The 26326-nt window shown below is 38.7% G+C and overlaps 1 protein-coding gene across 1 annotated transcript; it reads right to left on the bottom strand.

The window, feature by feature from the left end:
- Positions 1–1057: 1057 nt before the first annotated feature.
- LOC133608413 (uncharacterized) lies at positions 1058–25219 on the bottom strand. The gene is made up of 2 exons (XM_061963626.1): positions 23445–25219; positions 1058–3053 (listed from the first exon to the last, which is right to left on the bottom strand). Exons 1-2 carry the CDS (start codon positions 23683–23685, stop codon positions 1579–1581), a joined length of 1716 nt encoding a protein of 571 aa, XP_061819610.1. The 5' UTR covers positions 23686–25219; the 3' UTR covers positions 1058–1578.
- Positions 25220–26326: the final 1107 nt, after the last annotated feature.

Below are 26326 nucleotides of genomic sequence, written 5' to 3'. Positions count from 1 at the left end.
AATGAAGTCCATGCGCCGCTGTTGTGCTGGATTAATGCACCCCCTGACGGGAGTGTTATATCAACTAAAGCCCTCACTTAAACTTTCCACATGCAAGATTGAATCTATTTAAAAAAGTGTAACCGAGGGTTTATAAATGTGGCCTATACTGTATGAAACTACAAAATAACAAACGCGGAGGCTCCAGTTTACACGAGGACCACTTTATTTACCTTCTTTCAAAAACCTCCGCTCCACTCCAACGTGTCATCACTTCCGCTCTTAGCGCCTTCAAAATAAGAGCTCAAGGCATATACTGTATAACAGCGCATAACAGGAACTTAACATCACAAAGAGGAAAGCCCATAAAAAATAGGTTACAAAAGTTATTTAATAAGAAGCCAAAAAGTGCAAAAACAATAATGTTCGTGTTGGAGGAGTTGTGAATTAGGTACACCTGCAGTCTGCAGGTGTACCTAATGTTGTGGCCCTGCAGTCATTCACAACTCCTCCAACACGAACATTATTGTTTTTGCACTTTTTGGCTTCTTATGAAATAACTTTTTTAAATAGATTCAATCTTGCACGTGGAAAGTTTAAGTGTGGGCTTTAGTTGATATAACAATTCTACGGCGGGGATGCAGGAGGCGGGATTACTGCGAGCCTCAGCCAGTGCGTCTTTTGCAGCCGTTTTTTGATCGCTCAGCACAAGAAATACGTTACACACATACAGTTGTTGACAAAATACACTGTACATTATATACCTCAGCTAACTAAACTATGGAAATGTATAATATAATTCATATAGCAATACGGTCTCACTGCACAGCAGGCCAGCAGTTAGCCGAGTCCGCAATCCATGTTGAGGCACTGAGTGACGTGCCTCAACTGGCTGCTGATCACCGCACCGTCTCTTCTCAGTATTTGAACGGCAAATGTGAAAATTCAGCGATTTTAAATACAAATAATCTAAAACTGGTGAAGTTAAATGGAAAATAACTTTATAGTATAATCACTGGATACATATAACAATTTAATAAAATGTTTTTCTTTTTACATTTTTTTTTCCCCCACTGCACGTCACTGGACCCAGGTGTGGAATATTTACCCCGGCCCCTGAAAATAGACCTTTCAGGTGGCCAAAAATTTGATATTTTTTCACGCATAATTGTCCAGTGATTCTTTACAGGTAATCTGTTGATTGCTTTAAAAAACAGTACAAATAGACAGATTTTGTTTATTGCTAATGAAGGCAGCAATGGCATGAAACATGTCTAACCCTAACCCTAACCCTAACCCTGGGGATAGGTTGATTGGCAACACTAAATGGTCCCTAGTGTGTGAATGTGAGTGTGAATGTTTTCAGTCTATCTGTGTTGGCCCTGTGATGAGGTGGCGACTTGTCCAGGGTGTACACCGCCTTCCGCCCGAATGCAGCTGACATAGGCTCCAGCACCCCCCGCAACCCCAAAAGGGACAAGCGGTAGAAATTGGATGGATTGATGTCAGGAAGAAGTTAGATTGATAACAATGTTTATTACGTCACAACACATCATATAAAACCATATTTACATACGTTTGTGGCTTCAATCTGCCACCTCATGTCTGTCCAGTGTGTGTTCTCATGTGTGACCTCAAATTTGCTTTCACAGAAAAACTTTGATCGCAGACTGAGCAGGCGAAAGGTTTCTCACCACTGTGCGTTCTCGTGTGTTCTGTCCAAGACGCCATCGAAAGAAAAGCTTGACCACACACCGAGCAGATAAAAGGTCTCTTGTCAGTGTGAGTCCTCATGTGTCGAGTCAGCGCTGAGTGGTGACAAAAATGCGAGTCGCACACTGAACACGAGTACGGTTTCTCTCCGGTGTGTGTTCTCGTGTGTTCCGTCAAATCCCTCTTCACAAAGAAACCTTTCCCGCAAAATGAGCAGGTGAAAGGTTTCTCGCCAGTGTGCGTTCGTTTGTGTGTTAGCAAACGTGACCTTAGAGAGAAGTTTTGATCACAAACTGAGCATTTATAAGGTTTTTCACCGGTGTGTGTCCTTGTATGTTCTGTCAAAGACCTCTTCAAAAGGAACTCTTTACCACACACTTGGCACTTAAAGAGTTTCTCCCCAGTGTGTGTTCTTGTGTGTTCTCTCAAAGACCCCTTCGAAAGGAATTCTTTACCACACACTTGGCACGTAAAAAGTTTCTTTCTAGTGTGTGTTTTTGTGTGTTCTGTCAAAGCCCCCTTCACAAAGAAACCTTTCCCACAAACTGAGCAAGTGAAAGGTCTCTCTCCAGTGTGTGTTAGTGTGTGTGTTTGCAGATGTGACCTTCGAGAGAAGTTTCTATCACACATCGAGCATTGATAGGGCTTCTCACCAGTGTGTGTCCTTGTATGTTCTGTCAAAGACCTCTTTAAATGGAATTCTTTACCACACACTTGGCATGTAAAGGGTTTCTCTCCAGTGTGCGTTCTTGTGTGTTCTGTCAGTGACCTCTTCGAAAGGAAGGTTTTACAACAAACTGAGCAGGTAAAAGGTTTCTCACCAGCATGTTTACTCATGTGTCGAACCAGTGCAGAGTGGTGACTATAATGTGTGTCGCACACTGGACAGGAATATGGTTTCTGTCCAGTGTGACTTCTCATGTGTTTTTTCAGAGTGTGACTGTGATTAAAAGTGTTGTCGCACTGAGAGCATTTGAAGTTTTCAGAGTTATCAGCTTTAGAGTGTTCATCATCAGTGTCAGGAGAGTGTGACGTTGTGTGCTCACTATCTGATAGTGGAGCTAAGATCTTGTCTGCTTGTGATCCTCCACAGTGGTCTCCATCACCTTCTCTTGTCATGTGTTGACTTGAGCTGCTGCTTGGAGGCTCCGCCTCTCTCTTCTCCTCACTTTCACCTTTGACCTCATCGCCTTCACTCTTCACGATCACTGGGAACTCATCCAGTCCTTCAAGATGCTCTCCCTCCTGACTGATAGTGTGTTCCTCCTCTTCCTCTTTAATGTGGGGGGAGTGTGGCTCCTCCTGTTCCACGCTGGAGTTGCATTCCTGCTGCTCAGGGAGAAGATGTTCTTCGCTGACGTCTGCAGGGACACAAGAAGAGGAACACACACTTGAGGAATAGGGATGGGTGTCAGAAAAAGTTTATGTAAATTATCTAAAAAACTTTCCGTTCTCTGAGTTCCAGTGAACAGATGAGAGTAAGGCTGCAGCTAACGATTATTTTTCTATCGATTAATCTATAGATTATTTTTTCGATTAATCGGTTAATCTATAGATTATTTTTTTCGATTAATCTATAGATTATTTTTCCTTTTACCGATTATTTTTTTTATTTAAAATGAAGATGAAAAAAATAAATGTAGGCCAGTTTTTTCAAAAGGCATGGCTTTTATTTACAAAAAAAAAAGTATGGCCACTCAGTCAACATTGACAACATGACAAAATATTCTGTAACAATGTAAACATTTAACAAAATTAAAAGTAGCTTATTTGCTTTTAATGTGCAAATATAAAAGTAAACATCCAGTGCAAATCTTAATATTCTGCAATAGTATAAGCATTTCAAAAGTAAAAGTATTGCTTATTTTGCTTTAAAATGTGCAAAAATAAAGATAAACATCCAATTCAAAAAAGTGCAAAACGGAAATATTCTGTAACAACAGTGTAAACATTTCAACAAAAGTAAAACTTTTGCTTATTTTGCTTAATAACACAACAATGATAGTATGATTAAAGTGAAAGTTAATTGTTCGTTTGTACATAGTATACGTAATTGTTAATGTTGTAAAAGGTATTTGCACAACTAATTAACGTTAGCGTTAAAGAGGAGCGCGTCTTTGTAAACACTGAACAGGCACGCCAAACGCTCCTCTCAGAGCGAAACGGTGCTTTAGTTTATGAATTTACAACGCAGATACAAATGACACATTCATGTTTTTGTGTAATGATGACAACGTATACTCACGCGGACGATTGACTAGTTGATGGTGATGGCAAGAACGCTGCCGTTGTGCTGCTATGATAGGCCATTTCCGCTCGACACAGTGTGCATACAACAACATTATTAGCAGAGGTGGGTAGAGTAGCCAGAAATTGTACTCAAGTAAGAGTACTATTACTTTAGAGATTTATTACTCAAGTAAAAGTAAGGAGTAGTCACCCAAATATTTACTTGAGTAAAAGTAAAAAGTATGTTGTGAAAAAACTACTCAAGTACTGAGTAACATACACACACATATCATATATATATATATATATATATATATATATATATATATATATATATATATATATATATATATATGTGTGTATATATATACACACACACACACACACACACATATATATATATATATATATAAATATATATATATATATATATACATACATTGATATATACAGTATATAATTTATATTTATTTATTTTGCCGTTTTTGTTTACATGTTAAAGGTGTTTTAATAATTATACATGCATGTTTAACATATAGATTCCTTTCTTTCATGAAGACAAGAATATAAGTTGGTGTATTACCTGATTCTGATGACTTGCATTGATTGTAATCAGGAAGCAGTGCTGGTAACGTCCACGTTTTCAAATGGAGGAGAAAAAAAGTTCCTCCTTTCTGTCTAATACCACATGAAAGTGGTTGTTATTTGGCATCTTATTTGTCCAGCTTCCATATTCGTTTTTATACACTTTACAAGAAATACATTGGCGGCAAACTCCGTAGCTTGCTAGCTTGTTTGCGCTGGCTTTCGGAGACTCTTATTTGAAAGCGCAGGCGCGATGGAGCGGGACTTTTATTGTGAAGACAGGAACTGTGCAGTCAGTCTTTACGGTTGAAATAAAAAAAGGGTCTTTTTTCCTTCACACTTTTGATTGATTGATTGGAACTTTTATTAGTAGATTGCACAGTACAGTACATATTCCGTACAATTGACCACTAAATGGTAACACCCGAAGTTAGCTTGGAGCCAGTCAGGTCATGTGACCCCTGGCTCTGTTTGATTGGTCCAACGTCACCAGTGACTGCATCTGATTGGTGGAACGAAGTGAACGTCACCAGGAAGGCAGGCACTATGAAGGTCTGTCTGACAGACCAAAACAAACAAAGCGTGCATTAACAGATGGATCAAAATTAGTAGCAAGTAGCGAGCTGAATGTAGATAAAAGTAGCGGAGTAAAAGTAGCGGAGTAAAAGTAGCGTTTCTTCTTAGGCCGTTTATTGAAATACTCCCACACTTTTGACGACTTTTGGCGTGCTTTTTTCCCCTCGCTCGCACCGCTCGCATCGTCTGCTTTGCGCTCCGCCATGACGGCAGTGTGACGTAAATATGCGACGCGTCGACGAACAAAAACGTCCTCGACGTATTTACGTAACCGATGACGTCGACTACGTCGACGCGTCGTTTCAGCCCTAGATGAGAGCTGTCTTTGTTGCACCAAGCAAAGGCTTGGGAAATTCCATTGAGTACGATGAGAGGAGACGGGATGGGTTATCTATTGTCATCCAAGACCTGCCCAGGCTGAAGCCAGGACCAGCCCAAGCCCGAGGCATCTTTGTCTTTTGTGTTAATGTGACCGAAAACAATGACTGTTTACATACTCCCCGTTCCTTTGGAAGCAGATGTCGTCGTGTAAACAGGGAGTGTCCAAATAAAGGAGGAGACGTAAACCTTTTCTCGTCAGAGCGTGCTAAGACACTGTAAGAGGTTACAGGTTGACGGCGTCTCTCCTCAATTGAGTCCAAATCTAATTCTGTCTATGTTTGATTCTTTGCTTCTTGTTTTGTTTAATACAAAACCCCGTTTCCATATGAGTTGGGAAATTGTGTTGGATGTAAATATAAACGGAATACAATGATTTGCAAATCATTTTCAAGCCATATTCAGTTGAATATGCTACAAAGACAACATATTTGATGTTCAAACTCATAAACTTTATTTTTTTTTGCAAATAATAATTAACTTAGAATTTCATGGCTGCAACACGTGACAAAGTAGTTGGGAAAGGGCATGTTCACCACTGTGTTACATGGCCTTTCCTTTTAACAACACTCAGTAAAGGTTTGGGAACTGAGGAGACACATTTTTGAAGCTTCTCAAGTGGAATTCTTTCTCATTCTTGCTTGATGTACAGCTTAAGTTGTTCAACAGTCCGGGGGTCTCCCTTCTGCTATTTTAGGCTTCATAATGCGCCACACATTTTCAATGTCTGGACTACAGGCAGGCCAGTCTAGTACCCACACTCTTTTACTATGAAGCCACGTTGATGTAACACGTGGCTTGGCATTGTCCTGCTGAAATAAGCAGGGGCGTCCATGGTAACGTTGCTTGGATGGCAACATATGTTGCTCCAAAATCTGTATGTACCTTTGAGCATTAATGGTGCCTTCACAGATGTGTAAGTTACACATGTCTTGGGCACTAATACACCCCCATACCATCACACATGCTGCCTTTTACACTTTGTGCCTATAACAATCCGGATGGTTCTTTTCCTCTTTGGTCCAGAGGACACGACATCCACAGTGTTACGGCTCAGGCTCCTGCCAACGCCGCTCATCCGTCTGTGCGCACCTCGGGACACGCCCACGGGTGCGCACATCTAGGGACGCGCCGCGCGCGTCCCCGCCCTGCAGCAGCCACCAGCTGCAATCACTCACCGGCAATCTACACTCCTGGGTCTGATGAGGGCAAGCTAAATAAAGGACCAGTGGACCCAAGGATCGGCGCGGGAACTTAGTTTTCTCATGGTGTACCGTAAGCAACAAGCTTTATGCTCGATTCATGTTTCCTCTCCGTGCCTTGATTTGTCCCTTGTCTTCTCCCGTGTCCCCGCAGTACCCTCCGTCGCCTGTAAAGTGAGATGTGCGTCTCACTTTCGCCTGGATCTCCCTCTGGACTCTGACTGCCTCCTTCGTTCCTAGACCTTTCTCTCGCCCCTGGATTCTGACGCCTCACTCTCGCCCCGGATCATCTGCCTGCCTCTTGGACCCCTTTTGCCTTGCCCTCTTTGGACTTGCCTGCTCCCTCATCCAACAGAACGGTAATACACAACAGCTAACTACACACATAGTCTAACACCACTCACTCTAGGGTTTTGTCACACACTCCATTTCATTAGTTTAGTTTATATTAGTATTGTTTGTTATTATTATATATATTGAATATATAATATATATATATAATAAATAATTGTACATACTGCCCCCTGGTGTCTGTTTGCCGTCACCTCCCCTTAGTCCAACCATAACACACAGTTTCCAAAAACAATTTGAAATGTGGACTCGTCAGACCACAGAACACTTTTCCACTTTGTATCAGTCCATCTTAGATGAGCTCAGGCCCAGCAAAGCCGACGGCGTTTCTGGGTGTTGTTGATACACAGTTTTTGCCTTGCATAGTAGAGTTTTAACTTGCACTTACAGATGTAGCGACCAACTGTAGTTACTGACAGTGGGTTTCTGAAGTGTTCCTGACCCCATGTGGTGATATCCTTTACACACCGATGTCGCTTGTTGATGCAGTACAGCCTGAGGGATGGAAGGTCACGGGCTTAGCTGCTTACGTGCAGTGATTTCTCCAGATTCTCTGAACCCTTTGATGATATTACGGAGCGTAGATGGTGAAATCCTGAAATTCCTTGCAATAGCTGCTTGAGAAAGGTTTTTCTTAAACTGTTCAACAATTTGCTCAGGCATTTGTTGACAAAGTCGTGACCCTCGCCCCGTCCTTGTTTGTGAATGACTGAGCATTTCACGGAATCTACTTTTATACCCAATCATGGCACCCACCTGTTCCCAATTAGCCTGCACACCTGTGGGATGTTCCAAATAAGTGTTTGATGAGCATTCCTCAACTTTATCAGTATTTATTGCCACCTTTCCCAACTTCTTTGTCACGTGTTGCTGCCATCAAATTCTAAAGTTAATGATTATTTGCCAAAAAAAAAAAAATGTTTATGAGTTTGAACATCAAATATGTTGTCTTTGTAGCATATTCATGTCAAGACTTGGACTGTGGAGTTTTTGTTTTCCCAAGATGCAAGAGAATTTGGATCGGACATGGCTTGAAGGTGGGTACATGATTTATTTATCAAACAAAGAATAAACGAAAAGCGCGCACTTTGGCGGAGGTAAAAAACTTGGCGAATGAAAACAAAACTTGCACAAAGGCAGAAACTGAACACAAAATAACAAAACACTTACTGTGGCATGGGACCGTGAACAGGGCTTGAAAACGCGAGGATAGCAGGGTGAGAAAGGCTATGACTCCAGGACGAACAACAGAAAATGAAAAGCTTAAATAACACAGACATGATTAACAACAGGTGCGTGACTCAAAACAGGTGCGTGACATGACAGGTGAAACTAATGGGTAACTATGGTGACAAGACAAGGGAGTGAAAAGACAGAAACTAAAGAGTCTTATAACTAAACTAAACATGATTACACAGACATGACAATTCAATTGAATATGGCTTGAAAATGATTTGCAAATCATTGTATTCCGTTTATATTTACATCTAACACAATTTCCCAACTCATATGGAAACGGGGTTTGTAGATGTCATCAGTGTTTGAACCTGACAATGGTTACCTTTCACATCTGAACCGATACCATACCAACACCCTGTACTTTATTCCTGTGGTAACAAATGTTACATTTGTTTAATAATACCATCTTATTTTTTTAAATCTAATATTTAACAGTGAACTGATAATAACTGCACTGTCCAGTTAGCAGCTAAACAACAGCTAAGCACACAATAGCACACAAGCTAGACATACGTAATAATCTGCTTATTACAAGCACATGTAGGCACAGTGCACAGGTGAAGGTCTCTCTCTACACAGATGGCCTCCTCCTGTATGTCTCGGACCTCTCCATCAGCCTTAAGTACTCTCCAAACTTTTGGACAAGTGTCTGGTTACAAATTGAACTTGGGTAAAAGTAAAATATTTGCTATAAATTCTGCTGCCAAGAAACATCATCTCCACACATTTTTTTTCTCCATGCATTCTTACTCATAATTATCCATCCATCCATCCATCTTCTTCCGCTTATCCGAGGTCGGGTCGCGGGGGCAGCAGCCTAAGCAGGGAAGCCCAGACTTCCCTCTCCCCAGCCACTTCGTCCAGCTCCTCCCGGGGGATCCCGAGGCGTTCCCAGGCCAGCCGGGAGACATAGTCTTCCCAACGTGTCCTGGGTCTTCCTCGTGGCCTCCTACCGGTCGGACGTGCCCTAAACACCTCCTTAGGGAGGCGCTCGGGTGGCATCCTGACCAGATGCCTGAACCACCTCATCTGGCTCCTCTCGATGTGGAGGAGCAGCGGCTTTACTTTGAGCTCCCCCCGGATGACAGAGCTTCTCACCCTATCTCTAAGGGAGAGACCCGCCACCCGGCGGAGGAAACTCATTTGGGCCGCTTGTACCCGTGATCTTGTCCTTTCGGTCATAACCCAAAGCTCATGACCATAGGTGAGGATGGGAACGTAGATCGACCGGTAAATTGAGAGCTTTGCCTTCCGGCTCAGCTCCTTCTTCACCACAACGGATCGATACAGCGTCCGCATTACTGAAGACGCCGCACCGATCCGCCTGTCGATCTCACCATCCACTCTTCCCTCACTCGTGAACAAGACTCCGAGGTACTTGAACTCCTCCACTTGGGGCAAGATCTCCTCCCCAACCCGGAGATGGCACTCCACCCTTTTCCGGGCGAGAACCATGGACTCGGACTTGGAGGTGCTGATTCTCATCCCAGTCGCTTCACACTCAGCTGCGAACCGATCCAGTGAGAGCTGAAGATCCTGGCCAGATGAAGCCATCAGGACCAAATCATCTGCAAAAAGCAGAGACCTAATCCTGCAGCCACTAAACCGGATCCCCTCAACGCCTTGACTGCGCCTAGAAATTCTGTCCATAAAAGTTATGAACAGAATGGGTGACAAAGGGCAGCCTTGGCGGAGTCCAACCCTCACCGGAAACGTGTCCGACTTACTGCCGGCAATGCGGACCAAGCTCTGACACTGATCATACAGGGAGCGGACCGCCACAATCAGACAGTCCGAAACCCCATACTCTCTGAGCACTCCCCACAGGACTTCCCGAGGGACACGGTCGAATGCCTTCTCCAAGTCCACAAAGCACATGTAGACTGGTTGGGCAAACTCCCATGCACCCTCAAGGACCCTGCCGAGAGTATAGAGCTGGTCCACAGTTCCACGACCAGGACGAAAACCACACTGTTCCTCCTGAATCCGAGGTTGGACTATCCGGCGTAGCCTCCTCTCCAGTACACCTGAATAGACCTTACCGGGAAGGCTGAGGAGTGTGATCCCACGATAGTTAGAACACACCCTCCGGTTCCCCTTTTTAAAGAGAGGAACCACCACCCCGGTCTGCCAATCCAGAGGTACTGCCCCCGATGTCCACGCGATGCTGCAGAGTCTTGTCAACCAAGACAGCCCTACAGCATCCAGAGCCTTAAGGAACTCCGGGCGGATCTCATCCACCCCCGGGGCCTTGCCACCGAGGAGCTTTTTAACTACCTCAGCAACCTCAGCCCCAGAAATAGGAGAGCCCACCACAGATTCCCCAGGCACTGCTTCCTCATAGGAAGACGTGTTGGTGGGATTGAGGAGGTCTTCGAAGTATTCCCTCCACCGATCCACAACTTCCGCAGTCGAGGTCAGCAGAACACCATCCGCACCATACACGGTGTTGGTAGTGCACTGCTTCCCCTTCCTGAGGCGGCGGATGGTGGTCCAGAATCGCTTCGAAGCCGTCCGGAAGTCGTTTTCCATGGCTTCCCCGAACTCCTCCCATGTCCGAGTTTTTGCCTCCGCGACTGCTGAAGCCGCACACCGCTTGGCCTGTCGGTACCTGTCCGCTGCCTCAGGAGTCCCATGAGCCAAAAGAACCCGATAGGACTCCTTCTTCAGCTTGACGGCATCCCTCACCGCCGGTGTCCACCAACGGGTTCTAGGATTACCGCCACGACAGGCACCAACTACCTTGCGGCCACAGCTCCAATCAGCCGCCTCGACAATAGAGGTGCGGAACATGGTCCACTCGGACTCAATGTCCAGCACCTCCCTCGTGACATGTTCAAAGTTCTTCCGGAGGTGGGAATTGAAACTCTCTCTGACAGGAGACTCTGCCAGACGTTCCCAGCTACTCATAATTAAACGTCTGTAAAAGTCAGCTTACAGTGGGAGGTCCTCTATTCCGCCCATAAAAGCCAATAAATAACCATCCAAGAACCGCCAACAATACTCCATTTACATGTCGTGACTTGACTATTAACCGAATATTAGTGATTTTGTTATTACAAGCACTGACGCAGACGGACAATTTATAAACTTGTGTGCTTAAGTTGACATTATCGAGCGCTAAGTTGCATCCTTGCTCGTGAAAGTTTATTGTAGATCATAAATCATGCCTCTCACTTGAATAGTAGAAGGATGAAGACGTATTCCGACAAGTTGGTACACTTTGACAGCCAATTTAGACCTGGAAGTGGCGAGAACGAACACGAAAAGACGCTTGGTTCCACCCCCCCCAACCCTTTTCTTTGCGAGGATTATGAGTCATTCTTCATTTCAATTTTAATTTTCCTGAGGGAATTCTCCTGAAATAATCAATAAAGTACTATCTATCTATCTATCTATCTATCTATCTATCTATCTATCTATCTATCTATCTATCTATCTATCTATCTATCTATCTATCTATCCATCTATCCATCCATCCATCCATCCATCCATCCATCCATCCATCCATCCATCCATCCATCCATCCATCCATCCATCCATCTATCTATCTGTCATGTCTGTGTAATCATGTTTTGTTTTAGTCATGTTTTGTTTTGTTTAGTTATTGACTCTTTAGTTTCTGGCTGTTCACTCCCTTGTCTTGTTTCCATGGTCACCCATTAGTTTCACCTGTTCCACGTTTGGACTCATTATGCACTCTTGTTTGTCACCATAGCAACCCATTAGTTTTCACCTGTCATGTCACGCACCTGTTTTGAGTCACGCACTTGTTGTTAATCATGTCTGTGTTATTTAAGCTTTTCATTTCCTGTTGTTCATCCTGGTGCCATATCTTTTCTAACCCTGCTATCCTCTCATATCAAGCCACAGTAAGTGTTTTTATTTCGTGTTCACAGTTTCTGCCTTAGAGCAAGTTTTGTTTTCATTCGCCAAGTTTTTTACCTCCGCCATTGTGCGCGCCTTTTGTTTGCTTCTGTTTTGTAGTTTGTTAGTGTTTAAAATAAATCATGTACCCACCTTCATGTACCTACATGACATATATACTTACATCATGTATATATTACATGTTATTATGAATGTTACTACATGACATATATACTTACATCATGTATATATTACATGTTATTATGAATGTTACTACATGACATATATACTTACATCATGTATATATTACATGTTATTATGAATGTTACTACATGACATACATACTTACATCATGTATATATTACATGTTATTATGAATGTTACTACATGACATATATACTTACATCATGTATATATTACATGTTATTATGAATGTTACTAGATACTACATATATACTTACATCATGCATATATTACATGTTATTATGAATGTTACTACATGACATATATACTTACATCATGTATATATTACATGTTATTATGAATGTTACTACATGACATATATACTTACATCATGCATATATTACATGTTATTATGAATGTTACTAGATACTACATATATACTTACATCATGTATGTATTACATGTTATTGTGAATGTTACTACATGACATATATACTTACATCATGTATATATTACATGTTATTATGAATGTTACTACATGACTTATATACTTACATCATGTATATATTACATGTTATTATGAATGTTACTACATGACATATATACTTACACCATGTATATATTACATGTTATTATGAATGTTACTACATGACATATATACTTACATCATGTATATATCACATGTTATTATGAATGTTACTACATGACATATATACTTACATTGTGTATATATCACATGTTATTATGAATGTTACTACATGACATACATACTTACATCATGTATATATTACATATTATGAATGTTACTACATGACATATACACTTACATCATGTATATATTACATGTTATTATGAATGTTACTACATGACATATATACTTACATCATGTATATATTACATGTTATTATGAATGTTACTAGATACTACATATATACTTACATCATGCATATATTACATGTTATTATGAATGTTACTACATGACATATATACTTACATCATGCATATATTACATGTTATTATGAATGTTACTAGATACTACATATATACTTACATCATGTATGTATTACATGTTATTGTGAATGTTACTACATGACATATATACTTACATCATGTATATATTACATGTTATTATGAATGTTACTACATGACTTATATACTTACATCATGTATATATTATATGTTATTATGAATGTTACTACATGACATATATACTTACATCATGTATATATTACATGTTATTATGAATGTTACTACATGACATATATACTTACACCATGTATATATTACATGTTATTATGAATGTTACTACATGACATATATACTTACATCATATATATATCACATGTTATTATGAATGTTACTACATGACATATATACTTACATTGTGTATATATCACATGTTATTATGAATGTTACTACATGACATACATACTTACATCATGTATATATTACATGTTATTATGAATGTTACTACATGACATATACACTTACATCATGTATATATTACATGTTATTATGAATGTTACTACATGACATATATACTTACATCATGTATATATTACATGTTATTATGAATGTTACTAGATACTACAAATATACTTACATCATGTATGTATTACATGTTATTGTGAATGTTACTACATGACATATATACTTACATCATGTATATATTACATGTTATTATGAATGTCACTACATGACATATATACTTACATCATGTATATATTACATGTTATTATGAATGTTACTACATGACATATATACTTACATCATGTATATATTACATGTTATTATGAATGTTACTACATGACATATATACTTACACCATGTATATATTACATGTTATTATGAATGTTACTACATGACATATATACTTACATCATGTATATATCACATGTTATTATGAATGTTACTACATGACATATATACTTACATTGTGTATATATCACATGTTATTATGAATGTTACTACATGACATATATACTTACATCATGTATATATTACATGTTATTATGAATGTTACTAGATACTACATATATACTTACATCATGTATATATTACATGGTATTATGAATGTTACTACATGACATATATACTTACATCATGTATATATTACATGTTATTATGAATGTTACTACATGACATATATACTTACACCATGTATATATGACATGTTATTATGAATGTTACTACATGACATATATACTTACATCATGTATATATCACATGTTATTATGAATGTTACTACATGACATATATACTTACATTGTGTATATATCACATGTTATTATGAATGTTACTACATGACATATATACTTACATCATGTATATATTACATGTTATTATGAATGTTACTAGATACTACATATATACTTACATCATGTATATATTACATGGTATTATGAATGTTACTACATGACATATATACTTACATCATGTATATATTACATGTTATTATGAATGTTACTACATGACATATATACTTACATCATGTATATATTACATGTTATTATGAATGTTACTACATGACATATATACTTACATCATGTATATATTACATGTTATTATGAATGTTACTAGATACTACATATATACTTACATCATGTATATATTACATGTTATTATGAATGTTACTACATGACATATATACATACATCATGTATATATTACATGTTATTATGAATGTTACTACATGACATATATACTTACATTATGTATATATTACATGTTATTATGAATGTTACTACATGACATATATACTTACATCATGTATATATTACATGTTATTATGAATGTTACTACATGACATATATACTTACATCATGTATATATTACATGTTATTATGAATGTTACTACATGACATATATACTTACATCATGTATATATTACATGTTATTATGAATGTTACTACATGACATATATACTTACATCATGTATATATTACATGTTATTATGAATGTTACTACATGACATATATACTTACATCATGTATATATTACATGTTATTATGAATGTTAGTAGATACTACATATATACTTACATCATGTATACTTACATCATGTATATAAAACCTTAATTGAAGTGTTTGGATGTTTTAAGGGCTTTTATGGGTACAATAGAGCCACTTTCATGGGGTCCATTGTAAGTCTTCTTTTGATCACAATTATTTATTTAATATTCAGAATGCATAAAAAAAGACAAAAAGGTGTTCTTGTCTTACATAAGGATTGTGACTGATTCCAAAACAAGTGCAGTTCTCCTTTAAGTATTGGCTGCAATATGAAAGCATTTGATCCTTCTCCGTTACGGCTGGATATGAAGGCAAACACAACCAGACCAGTATCTCTTAAAGCTCTGGTTCACTTTCCCGTCCACTCTTCTACTTTCCCTTTTTAGCCGCAAAGACCTCATTCAGAATTTGGGTTTAGTTCAAGCGTTATTTTGGCTTGCAGAGTATTTCTAGTCTTGCACACATCACAGCTAATCACGCTTTCCCTCCCTCTCTTGTTGATAGTGCCTTTTTAAGACAAGGATCAACAACATTAATAATGTACACATTTACAAGACTTTTGCTTCTTTGCAGCAACTTTGTGATACATTTTCACTCCCTAATCAACACTTCTGTAGAAATATACAGATCCGCTGTTTTGTCCGGAATACTTTTCCTAGGTTTCCAAATGTACAAACTAACACAGTTTTAGATGCTTTTTTTTAACACCACTTCCGAATGTAAAAGAATCAATTAGACGTATTTACAATCACATTTTTCATTTACGTCCTGAGTCTCTGAATTCAATGAAGTCACTTTGGAAGGAGGACTTGGGAGTGACCCTATCTGAGGAACTCTATAAGTCTTGTATTTGCCTCGTTCAATGCAAGCTAATACATCGTACTTATCATACCAAGGTCCGACTGGCTCAGATGTATGATGGGATATCGGTATTATGTGATCGCTGTCTGCAGCTAACTTCATAAGTTTGTTTTGGCTTTGTCCATCCCTGTGCAGTTATTGGACTGACTAGTGATGGGTCCGGCAACACCGATGCATCGGCGCATGCGTCGAGCTCATAGAGCGACACCCTGTGTCGGTGCGCGTACCGCTTTTAGAAAGTCACGTGACCCATCATGAGCTGTTTTGGTCACGTGATCGATACGCGAACTGTGTCGCACTGACGCCTCCTCTGTGCCCTGTGAGCGGCTCTTTTCTACAGCCGGAGAAATAATAACTAAGAAGAGAAATCGTCTAAAATGTAATACGTCGGAAAAACTTTTTTTTTTTTTTTTTTTTTTTTAATAAAAATGTGTAAAAAAATTTAATTAAAACAATTCCCAGTCCACAATCATCCACAACACGTTCTCTTAGATTTCCATGTTATGATACATGTTCACATTATTTATTGACTGTATCTAAAAAAGATAAAAATATATTTTTATTTAAATGAAGATATGCAATAATCCTAAATGAAATACAATGACTTGGTTTATATTATTGTATATACTAGGGCAGGGGTCACCAACGCGGTGCCCGCGGTCACCAGGTAGCCCGTAAGGACCAGATCAGTCGCCCGCTGGCCTGTTCTAAAAATAGCTCAAAGAGCAGCACTTACCAGTGAGCTGCCTCTATTTTTTAAATTGTATTTATTTACTAGCAAGCTGGTCTCGCTTTGCTCCACATTTTTAATTCTAAAAGAGACAAAACTCAAATAGAATTTGAAAATCCAAGAAAATATTTTAAAGACTTGGTCTTCACTTGGAATAAGCGGTAGAAAATGGATGGATGGATGGGTCTTCACTTGTTTAAATAAATTCATTTATTTTTTACTTTGCTTCTTATTACTTTTAGAAATACAATTTTAGAGAAAAAATACAACCTTAAAAATGATTTTAGGATTTTGAAACAAATATACCTTTTTACCTTTTAAATTTCTTCCTCTTCTTTCCTGACAATTTAAATCAATGTTCAAGTAAATTTATTTATTTTTTTATTGTAAAGAATAATAGATATTTTAGCTTCTGTTTTTTCGACGAAGAATATTTGTGAAATATTTCTTCAAACTTACTATGATTAAAATTCAAAACAATTATTCTGGCAAATCTAGAAAATCTGTAGAATCAAATTTAAATCTTATTTCAAAGTATTTTGAATTTCTTTAAAAATGTTTGTTCTGGAAAATCTAGAAGAAATACTGATTTGTCTTTGTTAGAAATATAGCTTGGTCCAATTTGTTAAATATTCTAACAAAGTGCAGATTGGATTTTAACCAATTTAAAACATGTCATCAAAATTCTAAAATGTATCTTAATCAGGAAAAATTACTAATGATGTTCCATAAATTATTTTTTTTATTTTTTCAAAAAGATTAAAATAAGCTAGTTTTTCTCTTCTTTTTGTCGGTTGAATTATGAATTATAAAGAGTCGAAATTGAAGATAAACTATGTATCAAAATTTTATTTTAAATTTTTTCTTGTTTTCTCCTCTTTTAAACCGTTCAATTAAGTGTTTTTTTCATCATTTATTCCCTACAAAAAACCTTCCGTAAAAGGAAAAAAAAATGTACGGCGGAATGACAGACAAATACCCATTTTTTTTTATATATATACATTTATTTATTTAGCTATTCTTGTTTAAATCACACTTACGTGTAACTTACAAATGCCAATATATTTATTTATTTAAGTGTGTATCAAACTGGTAGCCCTTGGCATTAATCAGTACCCAAGAAGTAGTTTTTGGTTTCAAAAAGGTTGGTGACCCCTGTACTAGGGCATCAAATCAGTGTCAGTTGAGTCGGTCCATAGGTTGCCTGTAGGGATTTTTAATGTCCAGCAGATGTCAGTATTTAGTGACACAGTATCGACACAGTATCAATACAGTTTTGCAATGTGTCGAAACGCTTCATGACGCCTCATCAACCCATCACTAGGACTGACCTTTTTTTTAGGGCCCGCATGGCCCATTGTATAAGGACTCCCAAAGGGAGTCCTTATGCAATGGGACATAAGGACCTATTGAATTTGTAAGGTTTTATTATTATTATTCTTCCGCAACTTTGCGCTGTAATTTGACCCCCTTAGCATGCTTCAAAACTCACCAAATTTTACACACACATCAGTAATATACGGCAAAACTTTTTACCAAAACCCCAAAACTCAAAATTGCGCTCTAGCGCCCCCTAGAAAGAAAACTGCTTATAACTCCCAGTACGAATGTTGTAGAGACATGAAACAAAAACCTCTATGTAGGTCTTACTTAGACCTACTTTTCATTAATCAATTTCCTCGGGCAAAAATCAACAGGAAGTTGGCAATTCCCCCTTCAAGACAAAAAAGTACTAAAAACAGTCAATTTTGTCTCTTTGAGCTGTATTTTCACCCTTTTAACATGCTCCAAAACTCACCAAACTGAACACACACATCAGGACTGGCAAAAATTGCGATCTAATAAAAAAACCTAACCCCAAATCTCAAAATTGCGCTCTAGCGCAATTTTTTAATAAAACGGCGACAAAACTGCAACTCGGGGGGAAAAAAAGACAAAACTGCCTGTAACTCCCACTGGGAAGATCAGAGAGACATGAAACAAAAACCTCTATGTAGGTCTCACTTAGACCTACATTTCATAGATTGACAACCCTCTGCAAAAATCAACAGGAAGTTTGCAATTTCCCCTTCAAAACAATTTTTTTTTATAAACCGGTCACTTCTCTTCAAACATTATCTCCTCTGAGCGCGTTTGTCGTATCAGCTTCAAAATAACACAGGAGAGAGATTGAACCCTTCCAAATAAAAGTTATCGAAATAATTTTTCTAACTGCTCCGGTTTTGATTTTATGAGCCTTCAAAGAACCGCTGCGCTGTTTTTTTTTTTAAGATGGCTGCTTAAAAGCAGGAAGCACCAACGTGCCCACACAATGCAGACAAGGTAGGTACACTAGACAAAAGTCTTGGGACACTTCAGACTAAAAGTAGAAAAAAGTATTGGGACACTTGGGACTAAAACTTGACAAAAGTATTGGGACACTTAGGACTAGCACCTGCCAAATACGCGGGCCCGACCAATGCTGCTTGCAGCTTTAATTAATACTTGGTCTTTGGTCATTGGCGAAAAGATTAAATAGAATCCTCGAAACTGACTATTTGGTGTAGCCCTTCTGTCATTCTCTCTCAGTAAATCCAAAAAGAATGTGGTAGCATTCACTACTTTGTTGGCTAGGACAGTGTTTTTCAACCTTTTTTGAGCCAAGGCACATTTTTTGCGTTGAAAAAATGCGGAGGCACACCACCAGCACAAATCATTCAAAAACAAAAACTCAGTTGACAGTAAAAAGTCACAATTGTTGGATATGACTTTAAAGCATAACCAAGCATGCATCACTATAGCTCTTGTCTCAAAGTAGGTGTACTGTCACCACCTGTCACATCACACCCTGACTTGTGTTTTTGCTGTTTTCCTGTGTCGTGTTTTACTTCTTGTCTTGCGCTCCTATTTTGGTGGCTTTTCCTGTTTTGTTGGTATTTTCCTGTTGCAGTTTCATGTCTTCCTTTGAGCGATATTTCCCGCATCTACTTTGTTTTAGCAATCAAGAAGATTTCAGTTGTTTTTATCCTTCGATGTGGGGACATTGTTGTCATGTCATGTTCGGTTGTACTTTGTGGACGCCGTCTTTGCTCCACAGTAAGTCTTTGCTGTCGTCCAGCATTCTGTTTTTGTTTACTTCGTAGCAAGTTCAGTTTTAGTTTGGTTCTGCATAGCCTTCCCTAAGTTTCAATGCCTTTTCTTAGGGGCACTCACCTTTTCTTTATTTTTGGTTTAAGCATTAGATACCTTTTTACCTGCTTGCTACCTTCCGCTGTTTCCCACATCTACAAAGCAATTAGCTACCGGCTGCCACCTACTGATATGGAAGAGTATTACACGGTTACTCTGCCGAGCTCTAGACAGCACCGACACTCAACAACAACACATCATTTGCAGACTATAATTACTGCTTTGCAAAAAATATTTTTAACCCAAGTAGGTGAAATTAGATCATCTCCCACGGCACACCAGTGTCATGTCTGTGTAATCATGTTTTGTTTAGTTATAGGACTCTTTAGTTTCTGTCTTTTCACTCCCTTGTCTTGTTTCCATGATTACCCCATTAGTTTCACCTGTTCCACGTTTGGACTCATTGTGCACTCTTGATTGTCACCATAGCAACCCATTAGTTTTCACCTGTCACGTCACGCACCTGTTTCACGTCTTGAGTCACGCACCTGTTTTCGTTAATCATGTCTGTAGTACAGGCCCGGCCCTAACCAATCTGGCGCCCTAGGCAAGATTTTAGGTGGCGGCAGTGAAGTGTATATACTCACAAGAAACCGAATAGCTTTGTCTTTGACCTTTTTTTTACTTAAAGAAAGCAAATTAACAATCAGAATAGTTAACAAGATTAAAAAAAATATGAATAAATAAATGAATGCAAAAAATAAAAAATGAATATATGAAATACAATATTTTTTACATACATATTGCTTAATTAACATTAATGATGTGCACTTTAACAACTAGGCTTACAACTATACCTAATATATAAAGGGGTGGAAAAGTGACTATTACCTGCAGGGCAAACATTAGCTAACCAGAAGGCAATAACAATGTAAACAAAAAACACCTGCTTAAAAGATCTAATACAAATGTCCCTGAGGAATGTAAGGTGGGAGTACTGTAATTACCTAACGTTACATTATTATTTTCCATAACAATTTAGCCCCCTCCACAATTAACCCGACGTTAAAACAGAACTGCAATTGCCGAATCATGTTACATTAGCTTAATGCTAAAAAGCCAGGTTACTATCACATTCTGTAACAGACAAATAATTTCATGTAGGCTAACGTTACCTACCTGCTACCTCTGTCTTTTTCTCGTTTCTCCTTCTTTTCTCTTTTTTCTTCCCTGGGCACCTGACAGTTTTGGCCGTTTTGACATCTTGTGTTGATTTTTTGATGTGGTGACGTCCAAAAAGAGTCATGATACGGGAAGGGAGGGGGTGCACCGTGGGGGGGGGGGGGGGGGGGGGCGTAATGTTGTAACAAATAATATTTCTATTATATAGGCTTTACTTTGCATTTTAATTAACGAGGGATTATTTTTTGTATTTTGAAATAATAGTACCAACTTTTTTTTTTTTCTCCAACATTTGTGGCACTGGCGTGGCGCCCCCTGATGGACGGCGCCCTTAGCATTTGCCTATACGGCCTATGCCACGGGCCGGCCCTGCTGTAGTATTTAAGTTCAGTGTTTTTCAGTTTGTCTTTCTGACGACCTCACCACATTTATGCTCTGTCCATTCTTTCCATGTCCATTCCTCAAGCAACTATTTTTGTCCAAGCCAAGTAAGTTTTTGTTCCATGTTTATAGTCTTTTTGGTTTCATAGTTTGTTCTCCGCCATTGTGCGCGTTTTTTCGTTTGTACTTTTTTGCTATAGTCTTTTGGTTTCATAGTTTATTCTCCGCCACTGTGCGCGCTTTTCGTTTGTACTTTTTTTTTGATGTATTAATAAATCATGTACCGTATTTTCCACACCATAAGGCGCCCTGGGTTATAAGCCGCGCCTTCAATGAACGGCATATTTCAAAACTTTGTCCACCTATAAGCCGCCCCGTGTTATAAGCCGCATCTAACTGCGCTAAAGGAATGTCAAAAAAACAGTCAGATAGGTCAGTCAAACTTTAATAATATATTAAAACCAGCGTGATGTGGGCGCGCATGGAGTCGTATATCAACATGGACAGAGCTGCGTGAAAAAAGCCACCCGGCCTCTTCGCGTAAACTTAAACTTACCTTAACCACTCGCTCATCTTTTCTTCATCCATCCCTTCGAGTTAGCTTTTATGATGACGCCGGCTGGAAAGGTCTCTTTTGGCAAGGTCTTCCTTTTGAATATCACCATGGGTGGAAGTTTCTGGCCATTAGCATGGCAAGCTAGAACCACAGTGAAGGATGACTTCTCATTCCCTGTGGTGCGAATATTCACCGTACGTGCTCCCGTTGTATCCACAGTGCGGTTCACAGGAATATCAGTTGCTGTGAAATAGTAATCCGTGTGCGGATGGAGAGATTGCGTCTTTTCATGAACCGGATACCTGTCGCTTAGTAGGAGCCATTTTGTGGTCTTTACAGATGTAAACACACAAAGGAAATGAGACGTACGGTAATATCCGCGCGCTTTTTCTTCTTCTACGCGGGCGGGTGGTTGCTTACAGTAGAAGAAGAAGCGCTTCCTGTTCTATGGGGGCAGGTGCTTACCTTGGCGGTTGCTTGCGTAGAAGAAGAAGCGCTTCCTGTTCTACCGGGAAAAAAGATGGCGGCTGTTTACCGAAGTTGCGAGACCGAAACTTTATGAAAATGAATCTTAATATTTATCCATATATAAAGCGCACCGGGTTATAAGGCGCACTGTCAGCTTTTGAGAAAATGTGTGGTTTTTAGGTGCGCCTTATAGTGCGGAAAATACGGTACCTTCATTCCCGTCTCGCCCGAGCCAACTTTCCGTTGCATCCCGGAAAAGCAAACACCCAAGATCGAGTCATGACAACCAGACTGTATCTCACGGCACACTGTTGTGCCGCGGCACAGTGGTTGAAAAACACTGTGCTAGGAGACTCCATCCATCCATTTCCTACCGCTTGTCCCTTTTGGGGTCGCGAGACTCATTGTGCTAAATTTGAAGGCTGCAGCGCCTCCCTGCCACACCCGCTGGATTAAAGATGTTCATTATTTCTTTATTTTATTATTATTATATTATTATTATTTAAAAAAAATTTTGTTAAAGAATTAAAAAAACGTAATATGTGTCTTTAGATGTATGGATCATGTTTATCTATAGTCTTTTTATTAGACATTACAAATGACATGATGGTATTACGTGCACACCCCAACACTGCTTTACCTAACAATCAGTAATCATGATTTCAATATTGATTACAATAATCTTAATTATTATTTTGGCCATAATTGGCAGCTTTAGATCTCATACATGAACACTATTTTTATATCACAGTCATCCATCTTTGATCCTCAAGCAAGGGAACCTCTCAGACAACTCATTGTGTGAGTTACACTATTTCACTGAGAGAGTAAAGAAGTAAACAAACCTGTTTGTTGATGTTTGTTGAAAAGAGCGTCCAGTAGTTGACGTTGTCGCTCGTTCTCCTCTTTTGTTCTAGAAAGTTCCTCCTCGTATTCTGCTATCGTTCTTTCTAACACTACAAATATTTCTTCCACAGCAGCAGTTAGTCGCTGCTTCACCAACACTCTCAGCATTTCTGCTTTGCACATTTTCACACAATCACAACACTTTACACGCACACTTAGCCACATGGGCATTTTTAGCATTTTGGCTAGGTATTTTTGATAATAATTGGCATTTTTTCACATTTATGGCCGTTTTCGCCCTTTTCTTCCCCGCTTCCCTGTGCGTCAATCCTGGGTGTATTTTTGACATTTTGGGCATTTTGGCTAGGTATTTATTATCGTTTTGGGCATTTTGGCTAGGTATTTTTTTTTAATAATTTTGGGCATTTTGGCTAGGTATTTGTTATAATTTTTGGCATTTTGGCTAGTTATTTTTTATCATTTTCGGCATTTTTTCACATTTATGGCCGTTTACCCCCTTTTCTTCTTCGCTTCCCTGTGCGTCATTCTTGGGTGTATTTTTGACATTTTGGCTAGGTATTTTTTTAAATCATTTTGGGCATTTTGGCTAGATATTTTTCATAATTTTTGGCATTTTGGCTAGGTATTTTTCATCATTTTGGGCATTTTGGCTAGGTATTTTTCATAATTTTTGGCATTTTGGCTAGGTATTTTTCATAATTTTCGGCAATTTTTCACATTTATGGCCGTTTACCCCCTTTTCTTCCCTGCTTCCCTGTGCGTCATTCTTGGGTGTATTTTTGATATTTTGGCTAGGTATTTTTTTATCATTTTGGGCATTTTGGCTAGGTATTTTTTATCATTTTCAACTTTTTCGGCGTTTTGGCTAGGTATTTTTGATCATTTTCGACATTTTTCCACATTTATGGCTGTTTTCCCCCTTTTCTTCCCTGCTTCCCTGTGCGTCATTCCTGGGTCTATTTTTTTGACATTTTGGCCATTCTGGCTCCTCGCGGGACTTGTGGAATTTTGATCATTTTCGGCATTTTTACACATTTTGGGCTGTTTTCCCCCTAATTCAATTAGCCCTGACCAAAATGTTGTAGAATGTAAGATGTGTTCATCCAACATAATTTTCCCGATGAAATAAACCCAATGAATGCATATTTTCTCTCCAAATATTGGTGTATCATAGACGTCTAAAGTGTTCTTGTTCATGAGTAAACACGTAAAGAAAAGGCGTTTAAGGAACAGTTGCCATGATCAAATATAAAGTCAGTCCACATTTTAGAGTAAAGAAGTAAACAAACCTGTTTGTTGATGTTTGTTGAAAAGAGCGTCCAGTAGTTGACGTTGTCGCTCGTTCTCCTCTTTTGTTCTAGAAAGTTCCTCCTCGTATTCTGCTATCGTTCTTTCTAACACTACAAATATTTCTTCCACAGCAGCAGTTAGTCGCTGCTTCACCAACACTCTCAGCATTTCTACTTTGCACATTTTCACACAATCACAACACTTTACACGCACACTTTAGCGACGTGTCAATCACTTCTGCTTTGTCTCTTTCTTAGCAGCTAGCAAGCTAAGCTAACCTGAGAAGCTTCGGCGTTCTGTGAGACGAGTTTGTCCTGACATGAATCATCTTCTCTCACGCGAAATATTGATACCTTATATTTACAGAGAAGAGAACAAACCCAGCAACAATGTCGTCGTTTTGCTAACGTTTTCCAACCCTTTCCTGGCGACCATAGACATGTTCTAAGGGTACGCAGCATGGAGTGCTACTGCCTACTGGCGCTGACGAGTGACGAGACGCGGGGCCGCCATCTTGGAGTGGTGATCCGCTCCACTAGCGCAATTCATTTGGCAGGAGCAATGACATTTAATTCATCTTACCTCACTGAATACCACTGATTTTCACACACTTTTTTTGTTATACGTGTAGCTATGATAAAGGACACATGTTTTATTATTCATAGTTTGCTTAACAGTAATAGAATATTCTTATATGCTAGAAGTGACCAGATCAAAACTGGGAATATAATCCCAGAGAAGGGTCAGCTATTTTGAAGTAGAAGAAACAATATGATGAGGTTATATATACATACCTGCCAACTTTTGAAATCAGAAAAACCTAGTAGCCAGGGTCCAGGGGCCTGCGCGGCCCCGGTAGGTCCAGGACAAAGTCCTGGTGGGGGGTTCAGGGGGTCGAAGCCCCCCGACGCAAAATGATTATTAGCATTCAGACAGGTTGAAATGTTGCTAAAACCATCACTTTTCTATCAGTCACAGTGACTTTTCAAAACAAAAATATTACAGCAAAAATCATATGGGTTGATTGACATGTTTATTCTGTAAACTAACTTCAATAGTTTGAAATTATTTTGACAGTTAATGCCAGTTATCCTGTCAACCTTTCACAAGACTTCAATTTGTTCATTGAAAGTATAAACACTTTTTACAGTAAACAAATGGTAAAACAGTACTAAACAATTCCATTAAAAAAAAAAATTGGTGTCATTATTAACTTTCTGTCCAAGCTTGTATAATCTACTGCCTTGTTCAATTGTAAAAAATATTCTGTGCCTAAAATTCACATTTCTATCACAATTATCATACTGTAAACATGGTAAGCTAACTTCATTAAAATTAATAGTCCTGTCAATAGCATGGAATTACAATTCAAATGTAGTTTTTTTGTAAGCCTTTCAAAAGAATTCAAAATATGAAAAATGAATGAAAATTAATTGAAGCCATCAGACACTTGAAAAGTGGCACATCACATCTCTAATGTAATCATTTGAACTTTTCAACAGAAATAGCACTGCAAAAATATTAAGGACATACTTCTGTATTTTGGTAGTTATGCTGTCAACATTTAACA

Source organism: Nerophis lumbriciformis, linkage group LG06, assembly GCF_033978685.3.
Source record: "Nerophis lumbriciformis linkage group LG06, RoL_Nlum_v2.1, whole genome shotgun sequence".
NCBI lineage: Eukaryota > Metazoa > Chordata > Actinopteri > Syngnathiformes > Syngnathidae > Nerophis > Nerophis lumbriciformis.
This window is presented reverse-complemented; position numbering and strand designations above follow the sequence as displayed.

What these genes read in the sequence shown, in the direction of transcription:
- LOC133608413 (XM_061963626.1), bottom strand. Translation starts at nt 23,685, where the DNA reads ATGCTAAAAATGCCCATGTGGCTAAGTGTGCGTGTAAAGTGTTGTGAT. An exon ending in CAACAAACATCAACAAACAG is followed by an intron (nt 3,054 to 23,444) that starts GTTTGTTTACTT and finishes GTGTCCCTGCAG; the next exon opens with ACGTCAGCGAAGAACATCTT.